This window comes from Zonotrichia leucophrys, chromosome 1A (assembly GCF_028769735.1).
Source record: "Zonotrichia leucophrys gambelii isolate GWCS_2022_RI chromosome 1A, RI_Zleu_2.0, whole genome shotgun sequence".
In the NCBI taxonomy this organism is placed as follows: Eukaryota; Metazoa; Chordata; class Aves; order Passeriformes; family Passerellidae; genus Zonotrichia; species Zonotrichia leucophrys.
In genome coordinates this window covers 37,208-52,211 of record NC_088170.1, presented here as the reverse complement: position 1 = coordinate 52,211, position 15,004 = coordinate 37,208, and the positions used below count along the sequence as shown (strand labels likewise).

At 45.2% G+C, this 15,004-nt stretch overlaps 1 protein-coding gene across 7 annotated transcripts in view; it reads left to right on the top strand.

The window, feature by feature from the left end:
- The window catches only part of PRR5 (proline rich 5), a 59,162-nt gene that overhangs the window by 27,003 nt on the left and 17,155 nt on the right, over positions 1-15,004 (top strand). For all 7 annotated transcript variants that reach the window (XM_064734081.1, XM_064734125.1, XM_064734098.1 and 4 more), the window contains 5 exons: positions 4,837-4,917; positions 6,124-6,172; positions 6,808-6,865; positions 10,292-10,383; positions 12,168-12,308. In XM_064734081.1, the coding sequence (XP_064590151.1) occupies positions 4,837-4,917; positions 6,124-6,172; positions 6,808-6,865; positions 10,292-10,383; positions 12,168-12,308 (421 nt within the window). The remainder of the gene's footprint in view (positions 1-4,836; positions 4,918-6,123; positions 6,173-6,807; positions 6,866-10,291; positions 10,384-12,167; positions 12,309-15,004) is intronic.

Below are 15,004 nucleotides of genomic sequence, written 5' to 3'. Positions count from 1 at the left end.
CAGAAATCTGATCTGGCTTTTTTAAATCTTGGGCTGTGGAATTTCTTTTCTTTTTCTGCTGCAAAATTGAAACAATCCAACGTGGGACAGTTTGCATGCTTTGGTTTACAGAAGTATTTTTCCTTCCCAATGAAATTATGGCTTGTGTTGTTTCATTCTGTGTAAGCATAACAGCCTGCTGATCAGGGAAGGCAAGCTGCACCAGCAGAGCTCTCCCTTCTCTCCAGGGCTGGCTGTTCTATATTAACATGTCTGCTGTGTTCTTGCCTTGCTGTTAGCAGCTGTGCCTGGGTGTGGCACGTGTGTATCTGCTGTTCAAAGAGCCCTTGATCGAGTCTGAGAGAGCCGAGGTGGGGAGAGTGGAGATGCAGCACGCAGCAGGTTCGGCCCCACACGAACAGATCCTGTGCTGAAAGGCAGATCTGCAGGCAGAGCAAGGATGCTGCCCTGGCCATGCAGGGACTGGGAAGCTGAGGTGCTGCTCGTGAGGTCTGTCTCTCACAGCACAGCAGCTCTGTCCCTGCTGCTCTGTCTCTCACAGCACAGCAGCTCTGTCACTGTGGGTGTTTTCACAGGGGTGCCTGCATGGCTGCCCCTCTGCACTTGCTGTGTGGCCACCATGGTCCAGTGGTGTCCCCTCCCCTGCCTCTGCCCCCTTCACACCAGTCCCAGCTCAGGCTGAATTCTCATACCTGAGGATTATTTCTGCATTTGCACACCAGGGCAGGACAGCGTGAAGAAGCCAGATTCAGCCTGCTGGGGGAGCAAGGAAGGTCACTTTGTCCCTGAGTGCTTTTCTTCACGTCTGAACTACAATGCGGTGATGCTTCTCAGTACTGTAACATCAAAGGGCAATTGGTGCCAAGCTGCTGCCTGCTGTTGGGCAAACGAGACTTTGTATCATGGCTTTTCAGAACCTGCTTTCCCGTGGACCCTGGTGCAGTTCACTAGCAGCCAATGGCAACATAGTGGAACAATTTACTGAATTACAGCTCACACAATTTGCATTGCACTAAAATAGTTCAGATTTTTTTTACTAGCCCTGTCTTCAGTTCTTGTTCTCCCCCTCAGCCCCATTTCTGCTTCAGGGAAGAAATGAATGCCGAATGCTGACTCAACCAATTGGGCTGAGAACCACAGGGTTCAATCCTGAGCTTGCACACCAGGGGCCCACTGAGGCCGGATAAATCCACGGCAGGGTGTTCATTCTGACTGAGCCAGCACACGCTGCCTCGTCAGGAGCTGCTCCTGGCTGCCTTGTGCTCTGGGAAAGCCTCCAGGATCTCAGATCCTCTTGGATGTCAGAAAATATGGGAAATTCACAGAGACATGAAGGCGTAGGAGATAGCAAAGGAAAGGTGAAGAAAACAGGTAAGTTTCTTGTGACATTAGTGAGATCAGCAGTAAATCCCAGGAGACATACCATACCTGAAAGGATTTTATGGCCTGGGCTAATTTTTTACAGGGTTGTAAAAAGCACAACAACTTCCTGTAAAATAACTTATACAGCCATAAAAACCATATTTCGTCTCGTCATTTAAGATTAATGTTTTTTGAGATCACAGGAAGACTTTTCCAGTGGATCACCATAAGTTCCAGATCAGCATATTTTTCTCTTTCATCCATTATTCGGTTTTTATTTAGAAATATTTTAAAATATTTCTGCCTCCCTGAGGATCACCTTTTTTTCCCCTGACCCTTTATTTGAAGCCCTGTTTGGCGCTCTGTGTGCATGGGGGGCAGACAGAAATCTCACTGTGGGATGGGAGGGAGAGCAGGGCTGGTGAAGGAGACTTCAAGAAGGTTTTGATGCAAGTATATCAGGTTAATTATTGTTAATTAGCAGTTCATGTAACTGTGAAGAGGAAATTCGCCCTAACTAATGTAGTCCCTTTTGAAAGCAAAATGTTGTCTTTAACTGCCTGGTAGTCAGAGGGTGTGATTATTCACACAGCATTGTTTTTTCTCCTGGACTTCACCTGGAGCTCTGGGAAGGGCAGAATCTGCAAGCACTACATAAAATACCACTAAGAGTGGTATTTTACCTGTGCTGTTTGCACACAAAGGCTGTGGCTGCTGTAGAGAACTGATTTGATCTGTGTGATGTGTGATATGGAGTATCAACATTGACCAGTGCTGCTGCTTTGCCAGGAAATGCCCAGCTGGAAGGGCCATGGCCATGGCTGAAACACACACAAGATCAGGACTTAAAGAGCTTGCAAGCCCAGCTTTGGGGTAATTCCTCATCTCTGGCCAGACTGAGTCTGACCTGCAGAAAACTGCTTTAATCCCAATAGTTTTTCCTTCTTGGCTTCCAGATGTCAGTGAAAGAACAGCTCTGGGTGGTACCGGAGGGAGCCAGCCTCCCACCCCAGAGGTGTCTGGATGGACAAACAGCAGCTCAGGAGAAATGTCTGTTTTGGTGGTGATGAGCTCTGGAGGCAGCAGCCTATAATTGATAATACTGTGTAAATATCAGAATAATCCACCCCGCCCTGCCCACCTGGACCCTGTTGGGCTGGCTGAGGGTGCCATCAGCAAGCACCCAGCTCTGTGCTTCAGGCATCTGCACCTTCCAGTTCCCTTCATGGTGAAGCCAGTGGTGGGGAAGGTCTGTGCTGTGTGCGCTGGAGCTGCCATTCCCCACGTGTTGGTCAGCTGGAGCCACCCCGTCCTCTGGAGTTCAGTCCAATGTGCAATGAGCTGTCTTTTGGATGAGATGAAGTTTCTCAGGCTGCCGAGTTGGTTTTTGTGGCTGTGAGGGCTGCCTTGGGTGTTGGCAAGATTTCCTTTGGCAATCTGTAGTGGGATAGATAAGTGCAGTACATTGCTGGAGCCATCTGACATTTTGTTACTCTAAAGGCAACCCCCAAAAAGGGTCTCTCCAGTTTCCACCTCCTGATTTCCCCTCCTCCAGCGAGCCTGCTCTGTGGAGGTTTTGGGCTCTATTGGACTGTGTTTTGTTTCCTGCAGTGCCATGTTCCTGTGCACACACCCTTACACACACAGGAGGCACTCACAGCAATATTAGTGCATGAGGGCACTCATTATTAATTAACCCATTTAACGCCATTATCTGTTGGACTCTCCTTTGTTTCCTGCAGTGCCATGTTCCTGTGCACACACACACACACAGCAGGCACACAGGAGGGGCTCACAGCAATATTAGTGCACGAGGGTACCCATTATTAACTTCCATGTTGTACAAGAGTTAGAGAAGAGAGTTTACAGGCATTTTCCATCCAGGTTAACTATTGCAGTATAAGTTTCATTGTGTACATCACTGCCTTAAGCCTCAGTGAAAGCTGGTTGCAGGCACAGGTTAAGCCATCCACCCACCTCAAGCATCTTGCAGGACTGCTGTGTGTGAGCAGCAGCTCAGATTTTCCTTACACCAAAAGGTTGAACCATTCCGACCAAACCTTCTAAAGCAATAACTTGTTATAGAAACCTCTTGATTTAATCAGGGTCTAGGTCTGTTCTATTTCACTAGTTTAAGGTAACTAGGAAGATTTAAGCAAACTTTTCATTATCCTTACACAAACTGAGGCCACAGCAGCATCCCACATAACCTGCAGGCTGGGGGTGTATCCTGCACCTTCCATACCAGCACTGCTGTCTGTGATGAGAAGGAAAGGCAGGTGGTCAGTTAATGAGGCCAGGGCTTGTTTTCCAGGCAAGGATCTTGTCCCTCACTACAAGGGAGATCAGGGCAGATTGAAAGTTCACTCTTAGGATGTTTTATGTCTGCTATACAGACAATAAGTTAAATGCTCACAACCTGTCCCTTTTAATTCTGGTTTGAAAAGCTTGCTCTCTCTTATTTCTTTGAGGAATAATGATGGACCTCTTAAGTTGGGGAGAGAAGACCTCTCTCTCATTTAGAAAGGGGTGCCAGAGGGAAAGACAGGGAGCACGTTGCCTTTTAGGAGAGATATTGAGTCATTCTTCCTTGCAGAAGTCTGGCAGGCAACATTGCAGAGTTCATTTCTGAATCAGAAGAGTGTGTAAGGACTGCTTGTTTCATTCACTGCATTGATCTTATTTCCCATATTACTCATAATGTTAAAATACTCACGTCACTACACTGTGTACCAGAGACATTTATCTGCTGATTTTCAGGTAATTGTAAATTGAGTGTGTCTGTGTGAGCCAGCCAAAATAATCTGGGTTAGACCGTGGATGTTATCTGTGCTTGTGGGTGTAGGGGGAAGGAGGGACTGCTGCGGCACAGTGGTGTGAGGCCCTGGAAACATCTTCAGAGGAACAAAAGAGAGAAGAGCACAGTGGTTCTTATTTCTGGCTACGTCTGTATTTCCTTCACTGCCACTTTCAGTTTCCTTCCTGCTCAGGTGAAGGTGGCTGAGCTTTTCTCATAGTGCATCTCTTTGCTGTTGTGTGCCTGGGGACAGCTAGGGAGCTGTCCTAGCATGGGCCTGGGGAAGGTTAACGTGGGCACTGGCATTGCCAAGGGAATCCCTGCTGCTGCCTGGCACAGCTCCTGCAGGGACAGCCCCTTGCAGTGGGACTACTTGAAAATATATACTTGCAGTACTTCAAAATACTGGCCTAAGTTTTTGAAATTGCTGATTTCAGATGGGCAGCTGTTGAAGCCACTGAGCTGGAACAAATCAAAAGGAGCTGATTTTCAAAGTTGTTATCTGTTTTCTAGGCAGTAATTTCCTTTTAGGCATCTGGGATGGGGGGAGTACCAGAAGTCATCTATGACTTTTAAAAGGACCTGAAGTGCTTTAGACAGAAATGCTGGGATAATTGTGGAGGTGTTACCTTCTCAAATCATGCTGGGCACTATTGACTCTTCATGTCCTCTTTCAGCATCCACAATGGAGTGATAGCGGTGTTCCAGCGCAAGGGTCTGCCAGACCATGAGCTCTACAACCTCAATGAAGGAGTCAGGTAAGAGCCTGGGGCTGCAGGGCCTTCTCAGCCAGTGCTCAGTGCTGTGTGCCAGCCCTGGCACCTACAGCTGCTGCTGAGGGTTCAGGTTTGTCCCAGTGCCAGTTGTGCCCAGCACAGTCACAGCTGCTGCTGAGGGTTCAGGTTTGTCCCAGTGCCAGTTTGTCTGCAACAGATTAACTGTAGGCCAGTGAGATGAATGATGGGAACTTTCTTCCCTTTAAAAAAAAGTGAAATTTCTACCATTTGAGTTATTTAAGTTACAGTTGAAAAGAAAATATACCAAGATATAAGCTGATATCTGGATTTACAACACTTCACATTTTACTACTTTTTCAGCACTTACTATTACTTACCCAACCCTCTCACTGGCAAGGGCAAAGCAGCAGACTTCCATATGGAAATTTGCCCAATGCCTTATAAAATAAATGGTGGGAAAGAATCTGCACTTACAAAAGACAGACAGCTTATTATGTTTCCTAGCTGTCTCCTGATATGATCCTCAGTTATTCCCTTTCCCTGCTTATTGCTGCTCTGGCTGGGCACTGGAGGCAGACACTCCAGTATATTCCCCAGAATACACAGATATTCTGGCTTCATCTGTCTCTGTCTGATTCCCAGTCTGGTTCCTTTCATTGTGGAAATATCTTCAGAAAAGTCCAGCCAGATGATACTGGGCCTGTGTTTGCTCTTCTTGAAATGAAAATAAACTCACTCTTCAGTTATTTCTTACATGGCTGGTGAGAAAATGACATACAAGGAGTAGCATTTCTAGGTTGTCTGTCAGTCAGCATGATCCATCAATCATGCTGAGTTACTTGCTGGAATAATGGTTAATCAGTGTTATTATTGTAAGTGCCTTTAGGATTGTTCAGCTTTATCTGACTGACAAAAAAGGTACTTCTGGACTGAGATTGCTTGGCCCAGTGCATTTCCCTTAATGTGTTCATCTGCTGTTGAGGGACAGAAGTGAAAAAATTTTCTGCTGATGTGTCAGACAAATATAATCTGGTATGAACCAACAAACAGACAGAAATGTGCCCAAATTTTGCTTTAATTTACTTGGCTATAAACCCTGCACCACAATGATGCTTGGTGACATTGTTGATTTCAATTTATTGCATCATCTCATTTGACTGAACATGCAAGCTGACTAGAAATGCACTGATGGAAAGCATGATTCTTTTTTTGCTCTTTTTAATACAGGCAATTACTGAAAACAGAACTGGGATCATTTTTCACTGAGTATCTGCAGGTAGGCCTGTGTTTTCTTTATTTAAAGACAATTCTGTTTTATGCTACTGAGAAGAATAATTTTGCCCACTCTAAATGATGACCTGGAGACCCTTGAAAGCATTCAGAGATGTCCAGTGACTCCTCTGTGGTTTTGAAATGAACGGATTAACGAGATTGGCATTTTGTATACACACGGATAGTTAGACAGGGAAAGCCCACCCTACCACGGTGTTTCTGTAGGTCACTGCTGTCTTTCTTTTGGTTTCAGACCTTGGTTTTTAGCTTAAAATTGAAGTCCTTGAGTAAACCAGGGAAGTTCATTGCAATAGAGTTACTAGGAAAGACTTTTGGAAGTCAGTACCACTGTCTGTTGAAGCAATATTCTTTCTGCTTCTCTGAGTACATGTTTTGTAGGTCAGGCATTTGAAGTTCGAGAAGCACTTTGTCCTAAAAACAGCAGGTGATTATAGCAGAATTTCACAAAGGGTCCCAAGTCAGTTGAATAAGATGGACACAGCAAGAGCTCTTTGATGATTAATTTTTAAAATAAAAGACCCCCTTCACTGTCTAAAGTTAAGAATGAACAAAATGTGAAATATGTTGGCTGTAGGGAAGTGCAGGATTGAGTAAATGTAGTGTGTGTTTTACTTACAGAATCAGCTGCTCACAAAAGGCATGGTGATCCTAAGGGACAAGATCTGGTTTTATGAAGGTAACTTGGATTTTAGCATGGCTATGTGTGTCACAGGTGTTTTAGCAAATGCATTCTGGAGACACTGGCATGCTCTTCATCTCTGTTCCTGGCACTGTGGATCAGCATGTCTCAATCCATTCCTCAATCCATGCTCTCCACTCTGTTCCTGTGGATCAACAGGTCTCAGTCCATTCCTCAATCCATGCTCTCCCTCTCTTCCTGGCACTGTGGGTCAGCATGTCTCAGTCCATTCCTCAATCCATTCCTCAATCCATGCTCTCCACTCTGTTCCTGGCATTGTGGATCAGCATGTCTCAATCCATTCCTCAATCCATGCTCTCCACTCTGTTCCTGTGGATCAACAGGTCTCAGTCCATTCCTCAATCCATGCTCTCCACTCTGTTCCTGGCATTGTGGATCAGCATGTCTCAGTCCATTCCTCAATCCTTCCCTCAATCCATGCTCTCCACTCTGTTCCTGGCACTGCGGGTCAGCATGTCTCAGTCCATTCCTCAATCCATTCCTCAATCCATGCTCTCCACTCTGTTCCTGGCATTGTAGGTCAGCATGTCTCAGTCCACTCCTCAATCCATGCTCTCCCTCTCTTCCTGGCACTGTGGGTCAGCATGTCTCAGTCCACTCCTCAATCCATGCTCTCCACTCTGTTCCTGTGGATCAACAGGTCTCAGTCCATTCCTCAATCCATGCTGTGCACTCTGTTCCTGGCACTGCGGGTCAGCATGTCTCTGTCCATTCCTCAATCCATTCCTCAATCCATGCTGTGCACTCTGTTCCTGCGGGTCAGCAGGTCTCAGTCCATCCCTGCAGTCTGCTGTTGGGCCCTGCCCTGGTGCTCTCATTAACCTTTTCAAAGGAGAGGTGCTTGCCCAGAGCAGCACTGAGGGAGTCAGGGAAGGATTGTCTCCAGCAAGGACGCCTCCATCTCCTTCAGTGACATCCCGCTCGGGAGAAGTGAAAATGGACCCCTCCCAATTCCTTGTGTCCCCCCCCCAGGCCCTCACTGCGGGGTGGGAGAGGAGCAGAAAAGGCCTTGGCTCTGTGCACACCCTGCCCAGCAATAACTAAAACATCCCTGTGTTATCAGCGCTGTTCCAGCTCCTGCCAGCTCCTGGGAAGAAACTGATCCCAGCCAAAACCAGCACATGTTTATTATTACTGTTACTACTACTGCCACCATTGTTATTATTACTACTACTACTACTGTTACAGCTGCAAGAAATCTTTTAGTTGGTCTCCTGCTGTATTTCATTAAAACTAATGAAAAACAGGTATTTTTTAAAATGTTTTAAAAATGAAAACAGAGAACACCCTTTTCAGTCTTGTGCAGGATGGAGAGAATTCCTGCCTGGTGGTGCTGAAAAACGATCTTGGTGTATTCCACAAGCCAGCAGCCGGTGGAACACTGTATAGCATGATGATCCATATCTGTCACTGAAAGCACTTAGAGTCGTCAGCAAGGAAATCATTCAGGAGCTGCAGATTCACCACAACTGATGTTATTCATCATGTGCCTAAAAAGGTAGAGGGATCAAGTATCCCATAGTGAAGACTGGCTAACTCTGAGTGCAGTCACCAGTGTCAGTGCTTTCATGCAGAATTGCTATGTGATATGTGTGTAATTCTGGACAAAATACTCCCTGGATGAAGCTCCAAGTAATGCTCTAATACAAAAATTGAGAATAGCATCACATTCTGACACCAATAGCAGTATTGATTGATTGCTACTGAATTTGCTTCCTGGTAAGTCCTATTGTCTTGTCTGAATAGGTCAGGATCTCTGATGTCTTCTCCTCCATAACACTTGCTGGTGGAGGTGCAGGCGTTGCTCTGCTCTCACAGCTGGCTTGGGGTCACAGGCATGGTAGAGAGCTTGTCCAGGGTCACATGGGCCCTTTTGGGGAACAGGGATCTGAAGCCAGAGCCCACCTGTTGAACCATATCTCCTCTGTGGATCTTGGCTCCTGCGTTTGCCTCTGTGTTGTGTAAAATGTTCTGTGAGGAGCTCAATATCCAGCTTGGTTGTACAGCCTGGCCAAAGCTTCTCCAGATTCTGCTGGGGAGGATTCCAGGTGGCTGCAGCTGGGGAAGGACATGGAGGTGGCCTTGTTGTGAATATTCCAGGACATGGAGGGGGCCTTGCTGTGAGGATTGGCAAGGAATGGGTTGGAGGTTGTCCCGTCTCGGCTGTTCTAATGGCCTGGAAAGGCTCGGGATGGCCTTGGGGCAGCCCGCGCTCCAAAGGATGACCGGAGTCTTCAGGTTTTTCGGTCTTCAGAGTTGTTTATTAATTCTTATCTACAATATTTTTCCCGTCCCAACAGAGGTCCGCACAGCAAGCCAGCCATGAGCACACTGACTGCCCTCGGGGCGGTCACTTATCTTTATACCAAAAACTACGTGTAAGATATTTATCTTTTCTCCCCAATACCTTTCACTCTTATTGACAAGTGCACATTCAGTAAGAACCAATCTCAAAGTGCCACCATCACCACCGAAGATGGATGACAAGAAGAAGAAGAAGAAGAAGGAGGACAGGACACGCCCTAATTCCTCCATCTTGTCCCTTTAGAACCCCCCTGTACCAAGATTCTAAAACCTGTGTTTCACACTATAATTAATCTATCTCTTCACCATTTATCCCCGTGTGATCCTCCCATCCTCATACAGCTGTTACGTCCTGTGCAGGATCAAAGTCTAACCACCAAACACTTCTGGCAACGTTCCAGGACCTCCGAGCCCCCCAGGGGTGGTCTCGGTGACTCTGCACGTCAGGACTGCTGTGCTGAGTTCCCACAGGAGGTGGCCTTGTGATGAGGGCCGCAGGCAACTCTCCCCGTAGCAAATTCTAACTGCATCGCATGAAAGTGAGAGTAAAAATTACAGCCCTAACACGATTGTTCTTTCCATGGACTTGGGTGACTTTTTCTGTGTAAGTGAGAAAGGGAACAGTGGAAAAGCTGCAAGGGATCAGTTTGGGAGGATGCTTTACAGAGCATCTCCACAGAGTGAGGTTTGCTCTGCTGCCCTGCAGTTGAAAGGCAGGAGAGAGCACAGTGGGGTGAGTTCCTCTGCAGGAATGCTCCCACACCTACTCTGCTGTGCTCTCCCCCTGCTCCCCTCCACAGTCCTGTCCAGCAAGTGTTACTGCAAGAGGAAGATGTAACCTGGGCCATTACTCTTCATTCTTCACAGGGTTCTCCTGAGTCACCTCAGACTCTGAATTTATTAAGAATATTAGGTGAGTCACCTGGAAAGACACAAATATGGAAGGATCTGATACACCACTGTGGAAAACTAACAAGTAGCTGCTGCATGGTTTATCCTAGCATATAGCAGGGTCACATTGTTTCCTGCACATTTTACTTTTTGCAGCCATCTGATTACAACCAAAACTCTTCACTAGTTTGTTTTGTGTTTTTGCAGGGCAGAAGCTACTGGATACCTTAGCTGAAACCTGGGATTTTTTCTTCAGTGATGTCCTGCCCATGCTGCAGGCTATTTTCTATCCTGTGCAGGTGAAAAAATTACTGTGTTATCATAGAATCTTAGAAAACTGGAAAAAGCAGCTTTACAGGTTCATCAGCAGATTGATGCAATCCTTCAGTCTCTCTCCTTGTGCCAGCCTCCAGTGCAGCTGTTCTGTTTAGCCATGTCATACAAATAAGTTACTTATGCGCGTGCTCTGAGGTGCTCAGATGGAAAAGATGAAGGGGAACTTGGAAAACAAAAGTAGAGTGCAGAGAGGCTGGTTAGTCCATCTGCCAATCACACTAAAAGTCAAAAAATGTCATGAATGATAAACTGAAGTGTTGCAGAGTGGAATAAATGGAGTTGTGTTGACTTAAATATATGCATTTCCTTCTCTGCACTGTGAATTTTGTCCTGGAAGTATCTCCAGTTTTGAAAAGGAATTGTGTTTCTGAGATCAGATTCTCTGCGATGGTAAGTGGACAGCAAAAGTCAGTGGAGTTTGATGAGGACAGATTTTGAGTGCAGTAATTTTAGATTCACAATAGGTGCTTGATCTTCTAATGCAGTGATAGCCAGAGAGTATTGTTTGTCACTGAAGTCTCAAGGAAATGTGTACCACACAGGTGCCAGGGATCTTTGCAGTTGCTCATAGATGCCTACAGGTTTTAGTGGGAACACGGTGCCCGAATATATTGGGGGAAACTTGGGAAACCTTCTCCCATTTGTTCAAGTGGACTTTATGGCTCAAATGATTACCCAGATGTAAACGATATTACTGTTTGCATCTTCAGACAGTCACAGCTATGAAGTCTGAATTAAACTCTGTTGTGTATCTGAGGCCTTTGACAATATTTCAGTAACACAAGTCTTATCCCCTGTCAGATGGAAATAATTACTTGAATTTCCAAAGGAACCTTGAGGATTTAAGAATCCTAAATCCCATGTAAATTCAAATAGATCTTATTGCCCATGTTCTGACATTTCTTCCAAAAGCTCAAGTGGTGCTTATGTGCTCTTGTAAATCCTATTCATTAGCAACTGAAGCTGATATGGGACCTTCTTTACTACAGTGTAAATAATTTAGGGAGTGAGAAGGAATGGGTTGGGTCAGGCTTGTTTACTCCAGACTTAAGTCAACCTCAGTTGAACACCAAAGCTCCCATAGGTACAGCCAAGTATAGCCAAGGAAAAACCCCTCATGGCAGAGAGAGAAAGTTTCACAGCTCTGCATGAGCCCTGCAGACAGAGCTGGAGTTGTGTTCTGCAGCTGGAGTCCTCCTCAGTGAGCAGGCATTGCTGAACCAAAGACAGATGGCTTTGAAAATGCAGCAGCAAACTTCAGCTCTGCTCCTGCTTTATAGTGAATCTCTCAAACTGTACAGAGAGGAGCATCCACAGCTGGGCTGAGTCAGGATTCCTGCCAAATTTGGAGAGAGTAAACAGGGAATACTCAAAATCTTACAAAATAATGGAAATTCAACCAACTTGCAGTTGTGCCTCTTTTTTTAACTTATGATACATTTAATTTGTGACAAACTGTTAAAATACAAAATATTCTTATCTCATGCAGCTCCCATCCCACCCCAGCCCTTCATCCTTTGCATGTGCAGTCAGACACAGTCACATCTGTAGAGTTCATTGGTGCCAAATCAAATTTACTGTGCAGCCTTGGGGGCTGCTCTCTGTCCTTTGGGATGTTTCCTTCATGTTTCATTTGGGTTTGCCATTCCTGTAATCCCTCAGGAGTGGAGGAAGGAGTTTGAACAGAGGATTTTGGAACTCATTTCACACTGCTTATAATCTGTCTTGCTGTCTTTGTGTTTCCAAGGGAAAGGAGCCCTCTGTTCGGCAGTTGGCTCTTCTGCACTTTAGGAATATAATCACCCTCAATATCAAATTGGAGGATGCATTATCCCGTTCCAGAGCCAGAGTTCCACCCTCTATTATTCAGATGCTGCTCATACTTCAGGTAAATTGGTTACTTTTCTCAGCTTGTCTTTCTCTACTGCATTGCTGAAGTCTTCTTAAACAGTCTCTGATTTTGCTCATTTGTTGGAAATATCCTACCCAGAGTGCCAGAGCTTCTGTGCAACCATGGTCATAATATCTAAATCCTAATATTCTAGTACCCAAATATCCCAATGTCTAGTGTCTAAAAAATCTTATTAGCCTAATATCTTAATTATCCAATAGTTTAATAGTAGTAATGTACTCTATATTAATATGTCATCTAGTATAGAATATCTAATAATAATGTGACATATAATGGTGTAATAAAATAATAATTGTAATAATTAAACTATCAAATATCTTAAAGTAGGGACATAAGATCAAGAGAGTGTGAGAGCACAGGCTTGTTTTGCAACTAGGCCCTGAAACATGAAGCTTTGCAAGCTGGCAGGTGTGTGGTGATGCCATAGTTTCCATTGGATGCTCTGTGTTGCTGTACTAGCAGCTCAGGGTATGAAGGGTCACATCTGAAACAGGCATCAAGTGAATATGCAATTCATACAGCAATGGTTGAATCCTGGGAACCACATTCTATCAAAACTGATGATATAAAAACATTAGGACCAGATAGTGGTATTTGACTTCACTGGTAGATTTTTTTTCTCTGTGTAGTAGTAGGAGAAACAAAATTAGAAAATCCAGGCAAAAGGCAATTTTAAGATATTTTTACTTGCTTAATTAAATAAAAGCATGAGGTATGATGTGGAGAAAAGGAATGAGGCAGAAGGGAAAGAGAGAACCAGGGGTGGATTTTTAAAGGGTGAGGGAATTGAGATTTTCATGGCTTCTGATTTTTTTATAAATCTTTCTTTGCTCTTCATCCCAGTATGAATTAGTTCTGTATCCAAAATTGTTTTGAAGAGCAAGATAATCTAATGAGGCCAATTTTGAAAATGAAGGAAAGGAGCAAGATTGTGTCTGCTGCGTCAAGAAATGGGATTTCAACTCTCAGAGGAATCAGTGATATCTCAGTGTCCTTTTGTTGGAGTGTTCAATGGTGTGTTTAGCCCGATTGTCTCAGGAAAAACATCCTTATCATGTAGGAATGTCTGCTTGGTCTTGTCTCCCTTCTCATAGCCCCCACCTTCCAGAAGCTTCTGGAAACTGCTGGCTGATTGTGACACAGTGACAGCAGTTTGGGTCTCATGGAGACTGGTGTCTGCAGAGAGGAGAGGAGCCCCAGGGCGAAGCTGGAGCATGGACCGAAATGTGTAATGAGGCATCAAGGGATTGACAGGGACTGAGCCATGAGCCCAGCTGCCTTAGCAGACGCCAGGGACTCCACACAAGGCAGTGCCAGTGCAGAACCTTCTTCAGGGGGAGGTTCTGAGGCCTCAGCCCCTCTGAGGTGTGTTAGCAGACACCAGGGACTGCACACAGGACAGTGCCATTGCAAAACCCTTCCTCATGGGAAGGTTCTGAGGCCTCAGCCCCTCTGAGGTGTGAGGTGAACTGCCCCTTCTCCGTCAGCCTTCAGCAGCTGACAGCTCTGAAAGCTTCCTGTGATTATTTAGGAGTCTGTGCTGGCTGGGCAGGATCTGGCTTTGAGTGGATTCAGTGCTGGGCTGGCAGCTGAGTTCCATCCTGATTTCTTCTTTGCAAATCTGCTTTCTTCAGCAACCCCAAGTGTTGACACCATGGATGCCCAGTTTAGGGCAAAGGGTCACATCCGTTCTTGTTGCAAAGCTCTTCATGGAAATCAATAACCAAGTGAGAGGGAATTTGCCCCTAGGTGTTTATTTCTGCATACTTTGCCTATGGTTCCATGGTGGGGATGGTGGAAGTCTTTTCTTGGCAATAGCTCTGCTAATCTTGTGGTTTAAAACTTAATGGGAATTGTGGGAAAAGGTCAGAAGAAAATCTGGGAATTAGCTACTTACATTCTTAGTGGTGTTAGTGAGTAGTTGGAATTCAGAGCAAAGACTTTTTTCTGAACTCAAATGTTGTGTTAAACAAAATCAAATTTTATACATTAGTGACATCATGGAATTTTCTCTATGTAGTTGAACTCCATTTGTTAATAAGGCTGGGAAGAGAGCAATTCAGCTGTCCAGTGAGCACATGGTGGTCTTGTGGGCTTTGATTTCCTGGACTGAGACGTGGTGTCCTGATGGGAATGTTGCCTAATCCTGGTTTGTGACCACTGTGAATAGCTCTGCCGTAAGAAACCTGGTTACTGGAGCAGACTCCCATGGATAGGAGATGAGCCAGTGATAGCATCTGGAGCAGGTGTTGAACTTAGTGCTGAGGTTGCCTGTTTCTGTCCTGGACAGCCTCGGGCAGCTGTGGGATGTAGGTAAGGAGTAGCCCATGTTCTTTAAGGCAGCAGCTGTAATGTCAGAGGTTGGAATGCACCACTCTGTTGGACTGGATTAAAGCAGCAGAACTTTTGGAATTAGTGCAGGGTGCATCTGGTGTTATGTTTTGGCTTCTCAGGGTGCAGGGGAAAAGCTCTGTTACTTTGTCAGGAGAAGACACTTTCCTTATGGGACAGAAATAGAAATTTTTTAAAGAGGAAATGGAACTGCTCCATATAAAGAAGCAGAGATCAGTTCTCAGGTTAATTATTAGACTTGGGTTCTGCAATTCAATAGAGCTCCTTCTCACCAGGGCTGTAACCTGGTGTAATTACAAACCAGCAATCTTTCAGCAAAG